This window comes from Gouania willdenowi, chromosome 2, assembly GCF_900634775.1.
Source record: "Gouania willdenowi chromosome 2, fGouWil2.1, whole genome shotgun sequence".
Classification (NCBI taxonomy): Eukaryota; Metazoa; Chordata; class Actinopteri; order Blenniiformes; family Gobiesocidae; genus Gouania; species Gouania willdenowi.
This window is the reverse complement of record NC_041045.1, coordinates 13,553,591-13,576,269: the sequence shown is the minus strand read 5'-3', so window position 1 is coordinate 13,576,269 and position 22,679 is coordinate 13,553,591. Positions and strand designations below refer to the sequence as shown.

General features: G+C 39.2%; 1 protein-coding gene across 1 annotated transcript; it reads left to right on the top strand.

Annotated features, from left to right (window-relative positions):
- On the top strand, nucleotides 1-22,553 carry dusp27 (dual specificity phosphatase 27). Its single transcript, XM_028468075.1, has 6 exons — nucleotides 1-115; nucleotides 2,088-2,223; nucleotides 6,059-6,177; nucleotides 11,242-11,473; nucleotides 14,617-14,834; nucleotides 19,802-22,553. The coding sequence occupies exons 2-6, from the start codon at nucleotides 2,108-2,110 to the stop codon at nucleotides 22,384-22,386; spliced, it is 3,270 nt and encodes a 1,089-aa protein (XP_028323876.1). The 5' UTR covers nucleotides 1-115; nucleotides 2,088-2,107; the 3' UTR covers nucleotides 22,387-22,553.
- The last annotated feature ends 126 nt before the right edge of the window (nucleotides 22,554-22,679 follow it).

Below are 22,679 nucleotides of genomic sequence, written 5' to 3'. Positions count from 1 at the left end.
GTGTGGTGTCGGGTGTCAGCACCTCCTGAGGCCTCTTGCTGAGGACACAGTCTAACTTTAGGGGACGGTATCAGTGTTTGATGGTCGCGCTCAGAGGAGCTCCCTTCACCGTGAGGTAAGAAAGAAAGACACACACACACACACACACTGGTAGGACCAGGTAGGAGGTGGTACCTACAAGGTGGAGGTTCTGGTTTTGTTGGTTTTCACATGTCTATAGACTGGCTGAAGCTTCAGCTCCACTGTGAGACTGTGAGCTGCGCTCAGGCCTGTAGGCAGCTGTCATCGCCATAAAAATAGACTGGCTGCAAGGCCTCAGGTCACACACACACACATTGCTGAGTCACAACAAAATAATGGAAACACTTTGATTATCAGTTTTATCAGTGGATTGAAGTTTTGTAAATTTTGTTGTCATTTTGAGTGCGTATTTATTTATTTTGTATTTTTTTTTGTGCGCGTTTGGAGATATTGTGCATTGATGTCATTGTTTTCAGTTTCTTTGTCACTTATTGCTTTTTTGTTGTCATTTTGCCTTCGTTTTGGGCCTGTACTACGAAGCTGGATTTCCTCTTAATTTGTACTGACTCTGGTAAATTTCTTACCACTATGGTAACTTATGCTTGGTGACTAACCTGGTCATGAGTAGGTCCTGTCCTGAGTAAGATCTGAGCGAATAAAACCACTGGCTCCGACCAATCAGTTCTCTTGGAAAATGTATTTTGGGTAGGTCATTTTCAGATCTTACAGGTGACAGGAGAGGGAGAATGGATAGATACAATCCTTTCATTTACCCAATGACATCCTATAGATGTCTATATAGATATAGATTTTCATGCTGTTGACAGGGTTGGGGTCAATTATAAATGTAATTGTGTAATTGATGATTAATTACAATTACGATGTAACTATAATTGTAATAGTAATGAAAAAAATCTGTTTCTGTTGTAACTGTAATTGAAATGTAATTAAGTTCAGATAATTGGCTTTGTAATTCTATACAAAACTGTCATTTGCAATTTAATTCAACACAAACCAGGGGAACCATGTTATAGGTCTATGGCTTACACATGCAATTATTAAAATATTTTTCATATCAACTTTTCCTGTCAGTTCTCTTCAGGATCATTTTACCATTTAAAAATATATTTTTCATACAGACACATGAAAGGCTAAGATGCCCACACCAATTATATATTAATATTAAAACCAATATATCCATGGATAAGGAAGCCAAACAAATGTAGCCAAGAGATGAAAAACAAATTAGATGATAGATAATATTTTACAGCTGATTTTAAGACATGGGTCAAAACTGACTCGTTATCATCAGAGATGCTAACAGAAAGCTAACACAAAAGGAAGGTTACATTTTATGAATTATTTATTAAAGGCTCAGTAATTGTGATGAATTGTAATCCAACTTTAGTAATTGAGAATGTAAATGTAATTGATTGTCGGAGGGAAAATAATCATTGTAATTTTAATTGTAATTGCCAGGATTATGAATTGTAATTCTCCATATATAGATTTTTTTTTTAAAGACTAATTGTCTGTTCGTCCATGGTATGCTCTCCTGGTTTCCTCCATGTTTGCGATTGGTCAGATGCAGCAATCTCCACCCCTTTTTATGTGAGCAGGTTGGAAGCCCCTGGCTTAAGTTAACGTGTTGATAACTAGCTTCATAGTACAGCTGCTATGGAGCCCTCTAACGGATAGGTATCCTGTATATATTAATCCAGCTTTATAGTATAGGTCCTTGGAGTCATTTTATGTACTTCTCATGACTTTTGGTGTCATTTTGTGTATTTGTTTTGTCTTTTAATGTGCTTTAATGCTTTATTTTTTGTAATTTGAAAGTTTTTGTGTGTTTTTGGAGTCATTTTGGGTTTTTTTCTTGAGCTTTTTGAGTGCTTTTAAAGTCATTTTGTATTTTCCGTGCCTGATTAAATTGTTTTTTTTTTTCTTTTAATGTACCTTTTTATTAACAGTACCTCTACAATTAGACGTTTACTGCGTATACATTATTGTTTATCAATGTGTGGCTTGAATCCTAAAGTGGGACACTATTTGTTTTGATTTGACAGTGATCATCATTATATTTGACATGGCGTCATCCAATGAGAGCGGCAATCATGAGGAGCAGGAAGTCCCTGATGGACACGAGGAGGAGAAGAACATCCGTGGAGTGCAGTCGCACTACCTGCGCTGTCCGTCCCCGAGGTAAAGGTGGCATCAACCAACACCAACCCTCAACTCTCCTCACCTCCACTTTTGTCCTTCTTTCTAACAAATGTGCTTCTGTTCGCTCTTTCCACTTCATCCTTTTCACACATTTTCACACTTGGTTGATAAACGAGGGCCACTAAGTGGTTGGTAAACTCGGCTCGAAGTGGTAGGAAGTCGCATTTCTGATGTGGAGGATGGCAACGCTAGCATGATTAACGAAAACAAGGTGCTAAAACAGAGAGTGGAGCAATTATGGAGCCGTCGATGATCAGAAAAAAACAAGAGATGTAAAAAAAAAAAAAAAAAGCTGATCGAACTGAAAGAAGGAAAAGAAACAGGAAATGCAATGAATGGCTAGTGTGAGATCGAGCCATGGCCAGATGACAATCAACCACCGCGGGCGATACTGGTGCAGTTTCTACGCTACACAGCATTACAGACAGTATTTTATTAATTTCAGCTTCATTAATCTTCATTATTGGCCTTTTAAGCCTTTTAAATTAAGTAAAACACACATGAGCACACCCGTCAATCTGAGATATACGACCCAAAAAAAGGTTTAGGTCTTCTTTTGGAAAAGCATTTAAAGCACAGATAGCAACTGACTGGGTATTGTGAATAAGAGAGAGAATGTAACTTTATTTTGAAGGCACTGTGGAGATGGAGGCGAAGGAGGCACTGCTCTAACCGGACGGATGTTCTTTTTGAGTTATTGGTATTAGTAGTATACATGTCCCTGTACTAGGTTATTGATTTTGAAGGTATTTTTAGCTTGGTTTTTATTTTTATGTGGCTGTAATGAGGGATAATGTCATGAAGTTATATAATCTTTAGAGGTAATGGGAAGCGGAGATACCAATACAGTATTGTGACATGGAATGGCCAATCGAAGGCAAAAGAAATACACTTATTTTATAGGGTACCTGTAGTGGAAATGTATATAAAAAAAACTGTGTTTATTGTATGACCAATAAATATGTGCACAGTAAAAGGACTTTTTAGAACGATTTCATACCTTGGGGCTTAAACTATGTCGAGCCGCCATTTTGGTCAGGATATGATGTGCATTCATTGATTCCTGTTAGCTGTTGCCAGGCAACAGTGCTCTATTGGTCTGCAGTTCCTGAACAATGGCAAAGTGAGTGTAAAGCCAAGGGTTGCTATAACAACAAGAGAGACACCCAGCAGAAACTTTTATTTTGCGTCTCTAAGCCAAATAAAGACACTAATGCACATGAACTTTGGTGTTATGCGAGGACCGCTTGAGAGGGATCTGCCGGCAAATACTTCAATCTGGGCTCGGCACGTTAGCCTTGTGGATAACACATATCAATCTAACATCTTTCTAAAAGGTATTGTATCAATACAAGGAGGTAACGCATTAGCTTTAAGTACGGCAAATTTTACGTGGATGTGTTTATTAAAGCACTTTTAATGATAGAGACTTTTCTCTACTCAGTTAACTGTCTGTGACATCATTGCCACGCACCAGCAGACGACAAAACAGTATATGACGGACAAGCGAAGGTGTGGTTTTTAGGATATAAAGGTCAATGGGAAATACCATGGCAACATGACAATCACTCAAATAATCTACTAATGTGCCATGAGATTTCACACAATGTCGACCGTCCAGACGTCTCTGGCAGCGCAAGATAACTTCAGCTCTGCAGAAGCCTCAGGTCTTGTCATCACTTATTCCAGGTTCAGACGGTTATAAGGAAAAAAAAAATCATATAAAAAAATATTAAAAAAGAGACATTCGGTATAAAAAAAATTACATAACTTTAACAAAGAAGATAAAATATTTGTATTTATTGATTTAATTTATATAAAAAATACAAATAATGAAAATAGCAACATAAAAGACATCAGATGATTTTTTAATTTAATAACATGCTGCATGTTTTGCATATTGCTAAATGTCAGATGTATTCAGAGATGGAAATAAAACATTGGAAGTGTTTTTAACCTATCTTTCCTTTTTCAGCTACTTCCATCAGGGAAATTACACAAATAACCCAAGATCCCGTCTTGAGCGTTGCTTTGTGTGTTTTTAAATTCATTTTATGTGTTCATATGTTTCTGTTTCTAGTCATTTTGTGTATTTTTTGTGGTTGTATTTGATTTGATTTAATTTTAGTATTTGTAGAGTAGTTTTGTTTTTGCATTTTTTTCTTGTTATTTTGTTGTCATTTTATGTGTTTAAAGAACCATTTTGTTATTTTTCTGGGTTTTTGGAGTCACTTTGTGTATTGTTGTCATTTCGTGTTGTTTTTTGTAATCATTCGGGGCCCAGAATCAGCTGTCGTTGCACATTACATTTCAGTTTCATCTTGTACGCGAAACATGAAAAGACAATCACATATAACATGGGAGGACAAGGGCAGGAGAACTGTGGGTCGCCACAAGGGCAGTGCCCCGTATTTAGATGAAAAGTGGGAGGAGAACAGGAGGAGAGTAGAGGGGAAAAGGCAGGTTCTAAACTGACTTCCCTATTGTGGATGACAGTGTAAAACTAGGAAAAAACCTCCTCAGCGTACATGCACCAGAAACTCGTGGTAAATGTTGGTAAAAGCTGCTGTACAGTAAACCTCTTTCATTTATTATCAGAAAATAATACTACAGGCCCTTTGTCAGGGTTGTGGTCAAATAGAATTATAATTGTGTAATTGATCATTTATTACAATTATGTCATAACTGTAATTGTAATTAAAAATATCTGTTACTGTCGTAAACATCTAAATTATAATTGAGTTCAGATAATTGACTTTGTAATTGTAATTGCCATGAAAATTCAGTAAAAATTGTCAATTATAATTTAACGCAAAACTGTGGAACAATGTTACAGTTCTATGTCCAGTTATACACATATAGAGTCAATAAATATTAAAATATTTTTCAAATCAAGCTTTCCCACAGTTTAACATTTTATTAAAATTGAAAATGATAAAATATTAAAAGCTATATTTTCATTGATTAGGAAGCCTAACAAGGTAACCAATAGATAGGAAATAAATCAGATGATCGATATTTGTTTTTAGTGTATTTTACAGCTGATTTAGGACCTGTTAGCAATATAGATGCTAACAGAAAGCTAACACAAGAGGAAGGCTGACTTTTATTAGGTTATTTATTAAAGGCTCAGTAATTGTGATTAATTGTAAATGAACTTATTAGAATGTAATCATAACTGACTTTCTGAAGATGAAAAATAATTGTAATTTCATTGTAATTGGAAAAAATGCTGGTCACTGTAATTGTAATTGAGTTGTAATTGAACATGGATAATTGATGACATAATTGCAACTGAAATATGTAATTGACCCCAACCCTGTTTTTTGTGTTCTTGTCAGTTTGTATGTTTAGAGTAATTCATTGTTCATGTGATATTCTGTGGTTTTGATTTTATTTTGTTCATTTTCTCATTTTTCACATAGTTTTTTTTTGTAATTTTATTGTTGTTTTGTGTGTATTATTGTTTTATTATTATTAATTTTTTGCATTTTTCTCTCCAATTGCTTTTGTTCTCATTTTTACGTGTTTATGAAATCATGTTGTGTATTTTTCTGGGGTTTTTTTGTGTTTTGGGAGTTGTTTTCTACACTTTTGCCTTGATGACTGGAAGTTTCTTTCAGACATTATCAAAAGAAGACATGGCGAATGCGTAGTTTTGTTGTATGTCTGGCGTGTATTCGTGTTTTTGGTGTCATTTTGTGTATTTTTCTATCATCGTGTGTCATTTTGTGCATTTAAATTTTGAGGACACACCTGGATCAGTTGCACATGTATGAACTCGTGTGTATTTATGATGTGTTTGCTTTTCCAGTTCCTCCATCATGTCCGAGTCCAGGTTCTCAGCCATTTCTGGATCTGACGCTGCTAGCATCTTCATGGAGCCAATCCACCTTTCCTCAGCCATCGCTGCTAAGAAGATCATCAATGAGCGTGAGGAGAAGCTTTGTTTTTTTTGTTTTTTTTATTTATCTTTTCTTCATATGCTACCAAAGGTTAACATTATTTGTAGTGCAATATGTTTGCCATATGCAGGTTTTATTCTCTATATAGGGCCACAATAATTGGATTAAATCTGATTTTGTGTGTTTTTAGTCATTTTGTACGATACAATATATCCCAATATTAAAGTATGAGGCGATTATTACGATTGTTAAAAAATATATGACTTAAGAAACAACTAATCTGTTAATTTCTACACCTTCATAAGAACATGAATAAAATATGTTTTATTGGCATATGAATCAATCCGAGAATCACGCAACGTAATATTGCGATATATCGCCAAATCAATTTTTGGGCAGATTTTGAGGCAGATCCCTTTTTAAAAGTTTTTAAAAATGTAAAAATTAAAGCTGATCTGGCTTTAATTGAGTATTTGCACTTGTTTTTTTGGCACTGGGGGTGGCTACTCTTGGGGGCGAAGGAGGGAAGGGTGAGTTGTGGGGCCTCGCCCGCGCTGGGGCCTCCCCTGGGTCATGCTGGGTGGGTGTGTGTGGGGGCGCGGCCGGTGGCTCCTGTCCTGGCGGATCCGCGAAAAGAGCAAACTTTTTTTTATTTAAAAAAAAAAAAAAAAGGTAGAATTCATCTCGATCACACACACCTTTCACACCGCAGACGTGCCACCCACATCACAGCAAATGGGTGAGGGGTGGGCGGTCGTTGAGAGTTTATATAGTTTTAAAAATAACAATTTTTCCATACGTTTTATCTTTAAAAAAAAACATATACTTGTATGTGTTGTAGGCACACACTCATGTTTGTGTACACGTGGTCACATTTTAAATGACTTCAATGGCTATATGTGTAAACATGGGTTATTAAGTGAGATGACTTGATGAAACAACATATTGTCAGGGGTTTAAATTGTGACTTAAAGTAGCCCCTGAATTAATGTTTACTTTGTTTATTGGTTTAAGTCAATAAAAGATTTAATCAATCAAAGCAAATAATGCCATAATTACTTTTTTTAATAATGTTTTTCTATTAAATTTTTAGCTCCTTCCGAGTGTTTCTCCCATGTTGTGTTACACCTAAAATCATATTCCTCTTTATATTCATAACCATATACTACGATCTTAAATGCAGTTAAATGTTAATTTAATGCAATAGTATGTGCAAACTTACAGTATGTGTTGACTTGAGTAGCAATTTTCTCCCTCAACGTTTCTCTTTGCTTAGTTAGAAAGTGGAGCTTTTTTTCTGTTGTCATGGTAACTCGGTCTATCGGGGGTTCATTGATGATGGGTTTTTATAGTGCTTGTGCACACGTGCAACTCAAGGTAAACATACTTGGGGTTGATTGAACTAATGCAGATCAGCCGTCCAGGAATCAGATACTCAGAGTAAGTCAAATCAGAGTTCAGGGATAGATTCACAGTTTGTAGGACACTACCATAAAGACTGTAATAACTGCGCAGCCTAAATATAGAAGCGTTATATCCATTCATCCATCCATCCATTTTCAGACCTGCTTTATCCTATTTCAAGGTCGCGGGGGTCTGCCGGTGCCTATCTCCGGCTATAGAAGACATACATTAAAATTGAATCAATAATTGTGAGTCTGGGTCCGGGTCTGCATACCGCCCCCTGAGGTCCGCTATTTGGTGACCTCTGCTATAGGATGTCATTGGACAAATGAAAGGATTGCATCCATCAATAAATATTATTTCTCTCCTGTCAGCTATCAGGTCTGTGCAGCGATGTGTACAGAGAATGACCCACCCATTCTTGGCCAGGTCGTTTTCCAAGAGACCTGATTGGACAGGAGGTGGTGCTTTATACCAGATTAACCATTCAGCATAAGTTACTAAGGTGCTTTACCTCGTGTGACCGTAGCTCAGATGAATCCGTGTATCATTCCTTTTTCATTATGTAACAAAAACATGAAAAATGAAAAAAACACTCATCATTTGATATTTGTTTCCAAAACCAAAATTAAAAAAAAAGGAAAACACTCCATTCCGACTCTCCATTACCGATTTGCCAAAGTACGTGACCCAGAAGTGTACTCTCATCCGACGCTAACGGCTATGCTAACGGCAGTTCGGCATGACAAGATCGCTGCTTCCAACTGTGCATCAGAAACGTGTCCTTTTCGCTTTAGCTGGTGTCGGGCACAGAACTTCCTCACGGACATTTCAGAGGATTTAGAGACTCCTAAGTGTTGCAGAGCTAAAGATATCACGGAATGTGTAACGCTTCACTTCCGGGTAACGTACTTTGGCCAATCGGTAATAGAAAAACGAATAAAGGTGTTTGTTTTCCGTTTTTCATTTTCTGTACCAAAGCAAAAGAGCTGAATTTGAAAAACAAGGTGTTTTCAAATATCAAATAATGTGTTTTTTTTTGTTTTTCATGTTTTTGTTACATAATGAAAAACAAATGAACGAATGATACACGGATTCCGATGCATACCTGTGAAGTATGCCGTTTTTGCCGGGAAACTCCAATATTTTAATCCTTTTTCCCACCATTGTCCCTTATTATTATCCCGTAAATATCCCATATTATAATGTAGTAATATTTAAAAGATAAATAAATAAAAACATTCCTCTGCCTCCCTAGACTGAAAGCTGTCACGAGCCTCACGGGAACTGCCACCTGCTGTGGCCTGGGTGGAATTTAACGCGATAAGAGGAAATCCAGCTTTGTAGTACAGGCCCTGGGTGTTCGTATCATCATTGAGGAGCTAGCAGGGAGTAGATCAGGCCACCGTGTCTCATCAGAGACAAACTTATTCTACCTACAGCTTCTTCTCTAGTCAATTAGACCCAGCATGAGATGTAATGACTCCCACTTCCATTCCATCAGCTCGTCACTGATCAGACAGACACAGAGGCTTCTCTATGATGGTAAGGGACATTAGCTCTGAGCAGCAATCTCCCGGCAGCTCCTGAGTTAGACTTTTGCTCTGACATTATGTCTACAGCCTAATGATGGATGAATGTTTCATGTTGAGAGAGGTGGATGAGTGCAGCCGCATTCATGGAGCGTTTCATCTCAGACTAATAGCCTCTTAACTATTACCAGCATCTGTGCTGTATAGTAAATGAGCTGATGTTAAATTCAACAATGTTGGAGCTAAAACTGCTTTTTAAAACATTACAGTATGTACAATTAGGAATGCTGTAATCCAGAGACGGGAAACTTTTAACACAGCGGAGCCATAAAAACTTGTTTCAATCAGATTTTCACTGCCGTTTGTCTGTCCGTCCATCCTTTCCGTCTGTCTGTCTAAACCAGGCCCGTGGGCCAATTGCGCCATGGAGGACGATATTTTGTGGGCCCCACCTTGATATAAAAGTGTCGTGGGGGCCTACAGGTTTTATGTGAAGGTCCCTTTGATCCGCGAGCTGGAGCTAAATGAACCCACCAATCACGGTGGGGTATATGGCTCCTGAGGGCGGGCTTATAGAATAGAGAACATGGAGGACTGTCATTGACTGCAGCAGGGCAGCATCCAACACACATCTGGTGACACGTGTGATTAAAGAGTAACTAAACTTCTGCTTTCTCCTGTCCTGCCACTAGAGGGAAATTCAAAAAATGCCTTGACTATGGGCGGGGCTCCTGGAGCAGTTAAGACACACCCAGTCTTTACTATAAAATCTACAATGAACAATTTATGCTATGCTAACTAGCTACTCATTACTCAATATACCTCCTTTTTCACTCTTCTCTCAATCCAACCTACTCACCACGGATTGTAGAGCCCACAGATACTAGTTTTTATAAAAGGGGCGGAGCTAGCAGTGCTTGACTCAAAATGGTCCCATAATGTCACACGATCTTGTTCTCAGCCAATAGACCCTTTGATTGTTTATAAACATTGTGACGTATTTTGTTGGGCGGGGCTTAGGCTGGAGGCAAAACCACCATAGATATATATACACACTAGATGACTTACCCGCGCTGTTAGACAATGGGGAGCGTAGCAGCAACGTGGCAGCCATCTTACCTCAGACAGCTGGCCCCACTCATTACATTAATGTCAATGGTGCATGTACTTTTTTTTAATAACCCTAACTTGCTCAATTTTCAACCAATTTTCATACGGCAAGGGGCATTTTCAACATGCACAAGCATCCTATGTCATACATATGTATAGTAAGGTTTGTAATAAGGCAAACCGTGTGTAAATCCCTCTATAGTCCAACAGCTACCGTAGAGCGGGTCAGAACATCAATTGTCTGAGGTAAGACGGCTGCCGTTGAGCTACGTTGGCGAATCCCGCTTGCGTCATCTAGTGTTTATATATATCTATGCTTTAGCCAGCAGGGTTTCCTGTTTTAGTCTCCAGCCACGTCACTCGTTTTTACTATAGACTATAGGTGTCTATAGTAAAAAACAATTGTAATAGCAGGGCTTCAACCCATAGAGGGCAGTCACTTTGACATTTTACAACTACTTATGATACATTGAAATACTTTGACTAAGATTTAGAGAGTTGGACCAGGATCAACAGCACTCTTCATACCCAAATGCATTTGTATTCAGCAGACAAAAGTGATTTTGAGGTTTAGTTACTCTTTAAAAGCTGATCTGTGCACAGGGCAAAGCACATCGACAGACGCTGCCAGTGTCCTGCCTCCCGCATATGTGAAGAAAGTCCCAGTCCAGCCAGAGTGTGTATTATATTTTTAAATCTATTTTCATATATTAAGGCGTAGTATTTTCCAGGAGCCTCATTTCTAATTTGTTGTGGTCTCACAAGCTGGAGTCTGAAATATTTCCATGTAAACTTAGTGATTTATAAAAATAACGTAGCATGAAATTATGTGCATCAGATCCTGGTGCACAAACATTTTAGAGTAATGGGGAAATGACAGTGCCGATAAGAGTAGTGGTATTTCACCAGCGTACAATCAGACAAACTTCATGCACGGTGACATGTGTGCAGACCGGAGGCCGCCTATTTATACCTTTCCTATAGGATATCATGTAATGTCAAAGTGAAAATCCCATCCCTTTCTTTTGTTTTACTCTTTCCTTTAGAGCTGCCGCCCCGAGGCCCTCGTACTGAGTCTGTTCCTGAATCCATGCTGGAGTCAGCCGAGCAGCTGATGGTGGAGGACCTCTATAACCGAGTCAGAGACTTGATGGACGACCGGAGTCCCTACAACACCCCATGCGTGCTGGACATACAGAGGGCCATGGTGCAGGAGCGCCTGGAGGCTCCTGGCAATCCTGTCGATGAGGTGTGGCCCAACGTCTTCATCGCTGAAAAGTGAGTCCACACAGTTCTGACCCTGAAATGGTATTTATACAGCTTTTTCCGATGTTTTGAGAACAACATTGTGCAAAAAACACATTTTCATCACAAACGTTATTCACAACAATGTTCACTCCAAAATATATGAAAGGATGGTTATAGTTAAATTAAGGCGATTCTGTCCATACTGCCCTTCCGTTTTTTTTTTTTTTAACATACTAGTACAGTGCCCGTCGGAAGTATGTATTCATATAGTGGCGGCTTAAGTAGAGTGGTCAGTTATGGTCAAATGAGTATGTGTTTGAAGGTTGGCTGTACAAAGAGGTGTACATACTCTATACTCTGTAGTGTTATAAAGGGGTATATTTGCGGGTGCAAAGTAAAATAGCGTGTGCAATTTCTCTGGTTTAATTCTATGGGACATGTGTAGGATAAATGTGTTCATTTTTATATTTTTAACCATTTCCTGGTACCACCAGCTGCTTTTTATCCCTCATGCTCCATGTATCAAACAAACATCCCTAATACATGTTCACGCATTCAAATGGAATGTTCACATTAGACACATTGGTGATGCGTTTGTGGATCTCAGTCCAAAAAAGTCTCATTACATAGCAGTCCCAAAATATATGACCTACAGAGCCTCCAACAAACATCCCTGTTACCTTCAACGTAATGCTTGTTGGAGCATCCGCGTTCAAGGGTGTGATTTTTCTTTCTTGAAATGTTTTTCCAGCAGAACTCCCTCCATGTGTGTGACCCAGTTGTGATCCATTGTAGTTGGCATATTTTCTCCCAGCTGTCTTGAGTGATTGGTACCCCTATTTCCTTTTCCCATTTATTTTTGATGTATTCTGTATTCTACTGTTTAGATAATTGTATGGCGTTATATAATTTGGAGTTGATCTAGTTACCTGATCTAGGCTTTGAAATACTTCCATGAATCCTGACTCACATGTCCCTAATCCTTCTTTGAGGTTTTTGTCTAAGTAGTTCCTCACTTGCAGGTACCTAAAAAAATCCTGTCTCTCCAGACCATGGTCCTGTTTTAGGGTTTCAAAGCTATAAAACGCCCCCTTGTGGACAAATGAATAATATGTAGCTAAACACCGAATGCGTCTTCTGTGGCAGCGGACGCATCTGCCTTACAAAACGCACCACAGGGTCCGCAGGATCAAAAAATGTCCTCAATTCGCATCATACGTGCTAAGCCCCGCCCACCAGCGACACATCCAACCCGGTGAGTTTCACTGCCTTCTGAAGTGAGGAGCTGTGCTCCTTTTTCTCCTCTCATAAACATAAATCACCAGTGAAAAAAGGCGGTGTGATTAGCGGCTAATGCTATCCTAGCTTAGTGCCAACTTTCAAAGATGAAAACTACAGAGAAAACTTTTACCTGCTACTACCACCTCCTCGCTGATTCTCCTCCATGCCATATCCTTCCTAGTCCAGTGCCGGTTATAAAGGCCGTGTCATACAGCTCCAGGTGGTCACACACAGCTTCTACTCCATGGTTGAATGGGTGAACAGGCCGGTGTTCGTGTTGACGGCCTGACGTCATCATCAACAAAGACTCTGAATGGCTTTTGTCATGCAAAACAGCCGCAGGAGTTCAATATTTTCAACTCTTGCAGATATGCGTAAAATCAAGAGCGCGCTCGCACGGCCAACACACCGCCGTACAAGAAAGATTTTGCATCTGGGACGCATCTATCCATTGACTTTCTATGTAATCTGGACGTACGAACATTTTGTGACGCATCCAGTGTGAAGCATTAGGGATCCATGTCTTGAATCTACCATCTGAGTCATAGGCAATCTACATCATCATTTTGGATGCTTCTTTAACACATTTTAACTATTTCTTGCCAGGATTATAGAAAACTACCTGTTATTGAGCCTTGTGGGATTTCCTGTTCTGACTGTAGTTTGGTGTCACACAATAATGCAGTTATGGGGATCCTTTTGATCATAGTGCCGTCTATATCGTTCTACGTTGAAGTGTATGTTGGTGAACACAGACACACTAACGCTCTAAGTTGGGCTGCATGGTAGTTTTCTGGTAATCAGGGGAGACCCATTCCACCCTTTTTCTTTTCTTAACTGCAGCGTCTTAAATTCAATTCTGGCACTTTTTCCCTGCCACAAATACCTCACTATTAATCTTTCCCACTCTATAAACTGCTTTGATGGTATTAGAACTGATAAACACTGAAAGAGGTTCAACATCCGTGGAAGAATATTCATCCTGATTGACTCTATTTAGGAGCTTAAACTTAACATGGGAATAACATTCCATCCATGTATGTCACACCTTATTCTTGAATTTAATGGGCCGGAATTGATGTCATATAGTTTCTAGATGTCTTTAGGTAAGAAGACACCCAAATACTTTCCAATTCTACACAGTCGTAATTGTTGATGAAGGAGCATAATTACTTTTTAATATTTGAGTTTTGTTATTAATAGTTTTATAATTTGAAATTGAGCTAAGTTCTTCCAACAGCTTTGGGAGTGTTTGTGTAGGTTGTGTTATGCTTATCAATATATTGTCAGCAAATAGGGCCAGTTTTTGTTCCCCGGGTGTCCCCGGGTGTCAATTTTGATGATTTTATAATCAATAAAATGTTTTGGCAATTCCTATCTCGTAATGCATTTTTGGGGTACTTGGGGGGCGCTGGGTTATCTCTCCATTAGCGAGTTTCACCTAACCAAACATTCGCGTCACAGAGCAGCTGTACTACGAAGCAGGTTATCAACACATTCACTTAAGACAGGTGATTTCAGCATGGCTGCATGTGCATTCACAAGAAAGGGGCAGAGATTGCAGTGTCCGACCAGTCACAAACACTGATAAATCGTGCAGAGCAACTTACGTCACAATTGAGGAATAATTATTTAAAAATATGAAGATTTACAATCTATGATTCAGACCAAAAACAACACCGTCGCTGCAGAATAAGCAAGAAGGAAGGAATGCAGGCAGAGAATTGAGAAATAACAGGGGGTGGCGCCCGCTAGCCGCCTGCTGCTGGCTGTTGGGTGGGTGGGTCCAGCGCCCACGACTGGGGGCTGCTGCACTGCATTGGGCGCACAAAACATCAGAATTTCCCTGATAGCATTTGAGCATATGTTACTGCTGTGCTTTGTCATTCCAGATCGGTGGCGGTCAACAAAGCCCGTTTGAAACGAATGGGCATCACGCACATCCTGAACACGGCTCACGGCACAGGAGTCTACACCAGCCAGTCCTTCTACGCCGGCATGAACATCCAGTACATGGGCATCGAGCTGGACGACTTCCCTGACGCCAATATTTCCACACATTTCCGACCAACCGCAGAATTCCTGGACGAGGCTCTGCTGACGCACAAAGGTCAGAGAAAGAATGTTTTACCTCGATGAAAGTATCAATGTTTGGAAACGCTGTACGTTCTGTCCTATCTGATAACTTATCATTTCTGATAAGGGTAGGTAGACAACAGGGCTCAAAGAGTTGATGGAGAACCAGAGTGCCAGGGTTCAAAACCCTACAGAACCATTTTTGTGGAAATGTAGACACAGAGAATATATTGAAAATATTATTACTAGGGATGCACCGAAATGAAAATTTGTGGCCGAAGCCGACTAAAATATAAACCGAATACCGAATATTGAATGCGGTTGTTAAGTTTTTCACTATTTTCTTTAAAGAAAGTAAATAGTTATTGAATATTCTGACATTTTTTTAATATTTCAGTAGCCTCTACTTTTCAAAAAAAGCACAACAAAGTTTTCATTTATATTTGCTCTGGTTCTGCAGCAACTCTCACACACTTTTCCGACTCAAAATCACTGCACGTTGTTTGATTACGTCATTGCATCACACGCTACTACTCGGCCTTGCTTTTAACTCACTATACGATGAATACGATGTTTTCTTGTGTGCTTACAGATTATTATTTATTTTTGAATTATATATTATTCCTCAACATGATAGATACGTTTTTAACTATGCTTTTATTTTGTGGCCCCAACCTCTTATACTGTATCTGCCAAAAGCATGTTTCCACAAGCATGTTGAAGTGTTTTTTATCTTGTATCGTCTGAAAAAAATGAGCTCTTAGAAAGGAGGACATTAAGTTCAAATAGACCAGGCTTTCTTAGAAAGTTCCTTAAGTTATTATTTTCAAATTATTTTGTGTGAAGGATTCTTGGAATGTCCCATTTTGTCAGTCTTCAACGTTTGCTGCATTATTCATTTTCTAGGGCAGGCTTACAAAGCATATCTTATTAAATTGCTTGCTAAATATTTATTAGATACAATTATCATAATTAAAAACTCATGGATTGCTTGATTATTTGATTTAAAAGACTGGTGTCTTAGATTTACCTTTTTCTATTTAAGGACAGGTTTTGACATTTTGAATTAAATCTATAGTAATACGAATTCCCACAATCAAATATTGTTTTATTGCCTTATTGTTTAAGAAAGCTTCCTGTGCATACTTGATTTCTGTAATGATTGTATTTCTGCTGCCATTTTGTTTATTTTAGTCATAGTTTTGTGTGTTTTTGTAATCATTTTGTGATTTATTCATTTTTTTGTGCACTTTTGCAGTCATTTTGCCCTTTTTAGTCATTTATGTGTGTCTTTGGAATCATTGTGTCAATTTACTTTGGGGGACTGCACAAAATTAGACCGAGGGCCTCATATGGCCCCTGAGCTGCCACTTGCTCGTATCTACTGTGCAACATCATCTCTCGTGTTACCAAATTCTCTTCTTCCATTACCACGCTGAACAAAGCTGGAACCATTTCTGCTAATATGATGCATGTATTATATTTAACAGCATCATATTTTCATGTAAACTGTTGAAACTGATAATTGCTTTTGGCAATTGAAAATTTCCAAATACATTATTCTCGTAGGAGTTCTTATTATGGTCTTTCTTCCGTAACTCTTTTGTCCTAGAACTCCTCCTAGGCTATTAATGCAGCACTAATGACACATATATCATCTCATAGGGGCAATGTCAAGGATGTGCAGTCGACCTTTTTTGGAGCCAAAATGTCAATGTCAAGGTCAAGGTTGCGGCAAGTGTCAAATTCCAAAATTTTCCATATTTCAACGAATATTTATCATACAAGTTTGATGCTTACATTTATGAAAAGCTTATCTCAAGTGGAGTATTTTATTTCCATGGTCCGAAGCTGTACGACCTACAAGTAAAAAGATCGGTAGGGGTCAAAGTTCATGACGTCACAACAAAAAACAAAAAAACACTTTTTTTCCCTTTAACTTGGCCACAAATTGAGATACAGTGCTCAGACTGGTACCATTGAACAACATTTCCTTTCAATGGGTGATCTTGACCTTTGCTCGAGGTCATATTTAAGTTCAAGGTCAACCTTCTGTTTTTCCTGCGTTACTACTTTCAATTTAATTAGTAAAAAGAAACAAACTTGTCAACAAATCTAGATACAGGATGTCATTTTTGCCACTTTTTTCAAATTGCCAAATGCGTATTCGCCTTGCTAACACAGGTCTTGCCTAATTGTACTTGATTTGGGTCACATCTTGTTTTTTAGAGGTGATGTTTGTGTTTCGAGGACAAATATGTTGGAAACACTACGCTGGAAGATTCGTATCTAGTTCGTTTCTTGTATTTTTTAACATATTCATTAGAATTTTAATTTTGTATAGAACGTAAAATAATCTTGGTATTTACCACCAGTTTGAGTAAATAATGTAGTCTTCTAGTGTGTTTTTGGAGTAATTTTGTATATTTTTGTTGAGCTTTGATGTATTTTTCTGTGATTTTGTGCATTTAACTATGGGGGCAGCACAGTGTGTATGTCTGTGTGTGTGTGTGTGTGTATAGGAAACTATATACCGTTGTTACGTAATCAAATTCTAACAATAACTAATCCATTACAGCTACAATTTAACTTGTTGGTAATTGGAATATAGGTAAATTATTGAAATCAATGGATTACACGGCATTACTTCTCTGTTTTACGGGGTCTATCTATTGTCTATATGGCAATGCACGGTGTAGAAATGCACATATTTTTAAAATCTTTATTATTTGTTCTTCTGCCTGTTGGTCTGTTTATTGTCCAAATATATGTGAGCTTTAAAAAAGTTATTCAGCAGAGTTCAGCTGCTCACTACAAATAGAAATAAGAATAGAAAAAGCTTTTTTTTCATTACACAAGTATAATGACATTTTGAGCAGTATATAAAAAAAGCACACGATAAAAACCAAATTCAAACTGATTGGAATTTAATATAAAGTTATGTATTGCACAGATATGAGTTAGAAGTTATTGCGCTGGTATGAAAAGAGGTATTGCACTGGAAAATAAAAGTTTTCAGGAGTGTAAGAAGTGGTAAATTAGGGCAGTGTTTCTCAAATGGGGGTACATGTACCCCTAGGGGTACGTGATGGCACTACAGGGGGTACTTGAGAAAGAGAGAGAGAGGTATCACTCTTGGTCCCACCCCAGGCGTAAGATGACTGGAAATTATAGAAACAATAGAAATAAATCTATTCAGGAGCCACTACATCTGTGTTTTTCAAACTTGTGGTCAGGACCCCCCCGTGGGGTCGTCTGAAACTTCAATTTATGTATTTATTTTGAAATGAAAATGACACATTATTAACCAACTGTATTTCTATACTTGTAAATCTTGTTCAACTAAAATGCAGTAAAAAAAAAAAGGTATAAATATTTTTGAGCTCAAACAAAAAACTAATTCTAGAAAGAAAATGTTTTTTAGGGTCGCCAGAAATTGTTGATATCAAAATGAGGTCACGATCCAAAAAATGTTGGGAACCACTGCACTAAATATTGTTTATTTCCACTTATTTATAAAATTAGATTCTTTGAAAAGTGTGTCATCACTCATTCATTCCATTATTATATCCATATCATTATGCTCTATACTTGTTTTTAAAATAGTTTTCTGAGCAAACTGTTGCAGTACTTGGATTCAGAAATAAGAGAAAGGGGATACTTGAGCCTAACACGTTTTAGAAACATTGGTGTAGTCGACAAGGAAAACAGTCGGTTAGCAACGTTTCTAATTTTGATCTAATTTGCAATTAGTTACAGATAGCTTACTGTGTTCAGTTAGTGCTAGACTACTGTCTTATATTTTCTTTATATACCAAGTCCTGTGTATATTGTCAATGTTGAATAGCCTATTGACTTCACACATTACATTTAAAACAGATGATTAATATGAGTGTTGTGATTACTGTGAAATGTTTATTCCCTTAATGGCTGCATTCCTACACTTAAAAAAATCAAATTCAACTTGGAAGTAATCCAAGTAACCCGATTATGTTACAAATAAAATTTTCTGGCATGTAATCTAAAATCTGCAATGGATTACTTTTTGAAATTGTCCTTCCCAACACTGTCTATCTAAAATGCCTGTCAGATCATTTATAGACAATGTGAAACAACAAGCTACTAATTTGCTGCAGTTAATCTCATGAGGAATGTGTCCTATTTTTTGATTACCGGTAAATAACATGTTCTGTACAAAAGTGAAGTTTAAATCTCCTACTGTGTGTTCATCAGCCAACATTCAACAAACCTGTAGCTGTTATTAACATTATTTCTAAAAACACAACCACAGGCCATGCAGAAAAGCCTAAAGAATATAGTTTACACCTTGCATTATTATTGTGTAAATTGTTTAGAGCAGAAATGGGCAGCTGGTGGCCCGGGGGCCACAAGCGACACTCAGTCATCCCCCCCACCCCCGCCTAAAAGCATAAAAATATTCCAAAGGAATGCGCAAAACGACTTGAATACAAAAACTAAGAAGAAAAAAAACACTCGAAACGATAGAAAAATGAAAATGACACAAAAATGGGTAAAACATCAACAAGGATAAACAAAATTACTCTAAAAACGCAGATACACAGAATGACAAAAAAAAAAAATCATGCAGAAACACAAAAAAGTATCATGTGACCGCAGATCAGATACAATCACAGTTTTGTGACCCCACTGCAATAAAAGCTGCCCCTCTCTGGTTAAGAGGAATAGTTGAATAGTTGGGAAGTTTAAGGGAAATTCAGCTTATTTTGCTTTTGGGGCTCATGGAAATGTCACATCACTATATTCATGGTAAATGAGCAGCATTTAGTTTCACAGTTTTATCCCAAACTGCCAATCTAGGCCGTGCTTTATCGTTGCTTCTAGGAAAAACATTTGTAGCCCAAAAAGACCATTGCTGTTTGAGGAATAATTTGGCAACAAAGTCTGCTGGAATCCTCAAAGAATAATCCAGGGTTTCATCTTTAAGATTTAGATATTAATTGCCTTTTCTTTTGCTTACAGGAAAAGTCCTGGTGGTCTCCATGATGGGCGTTAGCCGCTCGGCTGTGCTGGTGGCGTCCTATTTGATGATCTTCCAGCACTTGTCCATCATGGAAGCGTTGACTTCTATAAGGAAAAAACGCCCCATCAACCCCAACGAAGGCTTTTTGAAGCAGCTGCGCGAGCTCAACGAGAACTTGATGGAAGAGCGCGATGACGATGACGAAACACTCAGCCAGTGCTCCGTGATTGATGCTCATGCACGTGCTCGCATCTTTGGCGAAGGAGGAAATTATGATGATGACGACGACACAGACAGAGAAGATGAGCAAAGCATGATGGAGGTAAAAGCCCAGTCCATTTTGATGGAGGAAGAGGAAGATAAAGAAAGCGTTTTGAGCAGTGTGCCGTCCTCAGCTATCGCTGCAGTGCTAATGAGTGCAAAGAATGGAACGCACAACCAGGAACAGTTTGGGCTTCAAGGCAAGTCCGTCTTACCAGAAGGGGAAGGTGGGGAAGACAGCAGTGACGATCTGGACAACATGATCCATGAGTGGCAGAGGAGAAATGAGAAATACCAGGATGAGGATTGGTGGCAGGCGCAGCTAAACTGTGACGAAGAGGATGCTCACTCTCATTTGATGAAGATTAATAAAGACGGAGACAGCGAGAGTGTCACCAGCGAGCAAGTTCAGGCAGTAAAAGAGCAAGTAAAGTATCGACTCAGGCGTACAGCTTCAGATGCAGCATCCATAGACAGCTACTCCAGCTACGCTGATCTTTGGAAACAGCGGCTGAGAGAAATCGAAGAAGAAGCTGCAGCTCGTTATCGCAAGAAAAACAATGACAAGAACATGGAAACGGAACTCAAAAGAGAAAAGAAGATAGATGACGAAGTAGAAAGCATTCTGTCTGATACGAGCAGCATGTACAACTTCTGTCACAAGAACAAAAGCAAGATGACGCCATTGGAGCGATGGCGGGTGAAGAGGATCCAGTTTGGCTGGAACAAGAAAAATTGTGAAGATGGAGACAAAAGCTCAATTGGTGATGGAGATAAGAGAGGTGGTGAGGAAGACACCAAGACGCGGTCTCTCCAGGATGTCAACCTGACGGCCTATCAGGCATGGAAACTGAGGCAGCAGAAGCGTTTTGGTGAGGAGAACACAGATGAGATTTTAGAGTTGAGCCGCGGCGAGGACTCTGCCACGATCAAAAGGAGGCAAAGGCGGGAGGAAGTCCTTGAGCGCTCAAAGAAAACTCTTGAGGAAAGTCAGTCCATGTGTGGCTGGGACACAGAGAGCAGTGTCAGCTGTGGTACAATACCTCTGTCCGCCTTCTGGGCAGGAGCTGGTGTCACTGGACCACCAAGTGTTGCCAATGACGACAACATGTCAGTGCTCTCTGGTAGATCATCCGTCATATCATCGGTTTCCCAACCTCGCAGCATTAGGTCATCACAATCTGCTTGCCCTATAGTTCCGCCTATCCTCCCAGTTCCCACGGTGCAGGGACCAGGAGGTGAGCCAATGGTCAACCTGGCCAGCATCCAAAACTGGATTGCCAACGTTGTCTCAGAAACAATCAAACAGAAGCAGAGCGAGATGAGTCTTCCTCCATCGTCACGAGCTGCTTCTGAGCTCAGCTTTGGTGGATTCTGTGGACAAGCTGCAGAAGATGACAAAGCATCCGCGCTGAGCGGTGCTTCCTTCTCAACCACTCAGAGACGAGGCGGGACATCATCGATCCTCTCTGGTGGATCCAGGAGCTTCTCAGGAGTATCCAACCTTGGTTCAACCAAGAAAACCAAGATCACTACCACCAGCGTGCCGCTCTTTAGCCTGTTCCAGGACCAGGTAAACTTGGACAAGCTAGATGCCTTAGACAAGGAGATCAAATCCGAGATGAAGGACAAGATGGATATCTACGAAAGGAAGAAGATCCTGGAGGACAACAAGCGCAGCACTTTGTACAAGAAGAAGAAGCCGAAAGAAGACGAGGAGGAGGAGCAGAAGAAGGGGAAGGAGGAATTTCTGGAAGAAGCTAAAAAGAAGGAGAAACCAGAGAGAACGTATGGCCTCTCAGGATGTCTGAACCTCAACCTGGCTCTAGAGAAGGACAAGAACACCAGTGTCGATGACTGGCTGAAGAGTGTCCGACCTCCTCAGAGAAAACCTGCCTCCGTTGGTGAATCTGGGACATGTGAGGATCCTTACGATGACCTTGATGCCTCAGCTTCGGAATTTGACTTCCCAAATGCCAGGGCTTCGTATTCAGCCGAGGATGAGCCTGGCGACCAGACGCACAGTATTTCTTCTCCATGCAGATCGAGACTGCAAGAAGTGGAACATACAGATTATTCCCGCAAATGCTTCTCACAAAGTTTGAGCGATACAAGAGAGTTTCAATTGAGATATGCAAATAATGAAGAACAACGCCGATTTCCACCTGAAAAGGTAGCTGATGAAGAGGAGGATGATGTTGACACCTTTATCGCTCAAACTAGGCAGAGGATTAGAGCTCGTGCGGCCGCTGAGGCTGAAGACGAAGAGATACTTGAGACTTGGCGAGCACAGCAGGAGGCCAAGTCTCAGAGTCGATGGTAATCACATAAAATAATCCATCTAACATGAGTCAGCCATTTTAAAGTTGGAGCAACAGTCACAGGGAAACACACCCGCCTTGATATTTGTATTCTGTTAAATTTATTTAAATGTACTTTACAAGGCTGTTTGTTTCAAGCTGCACATAAAACAATTCATTGTTACCTTCATGTGTTGTTTGTGTTCCGGTGGTTTTTGATTCAATGGAGAAGGAGTCGAGTATGAAAATAAATCTGCAGTAACTAGATTTATTTTTTTAAACACAATTTAAAATCTAGTGTTTAAGTCTGAGGTAT

Bases quoted from the DNA above. Each gene is read 5' to 3' on its own strand.
- dusp27 (XM_028468075.1), top strand. From the start codon at position 2,108: ATGGCGTCATCCAATGAGAGCGGCAATCATGAGGAGCAGGAAGTCCCT. The intron at 6,178-11,241 runs GTGAGGAGAAGC...TCTTTCCTTTAG, and splicing joins TAAGAAGATCATCAATGAGC to AGCTGCCGCCCCGAGGCCCT. The intron at 11,474-14,616 runs GTGAGTCCACAC...TTGTCATTCCAG, and splicing joins AACGTCTTCATCGCTGAAAA to ATCGGTGGCGGTCAACAAAG.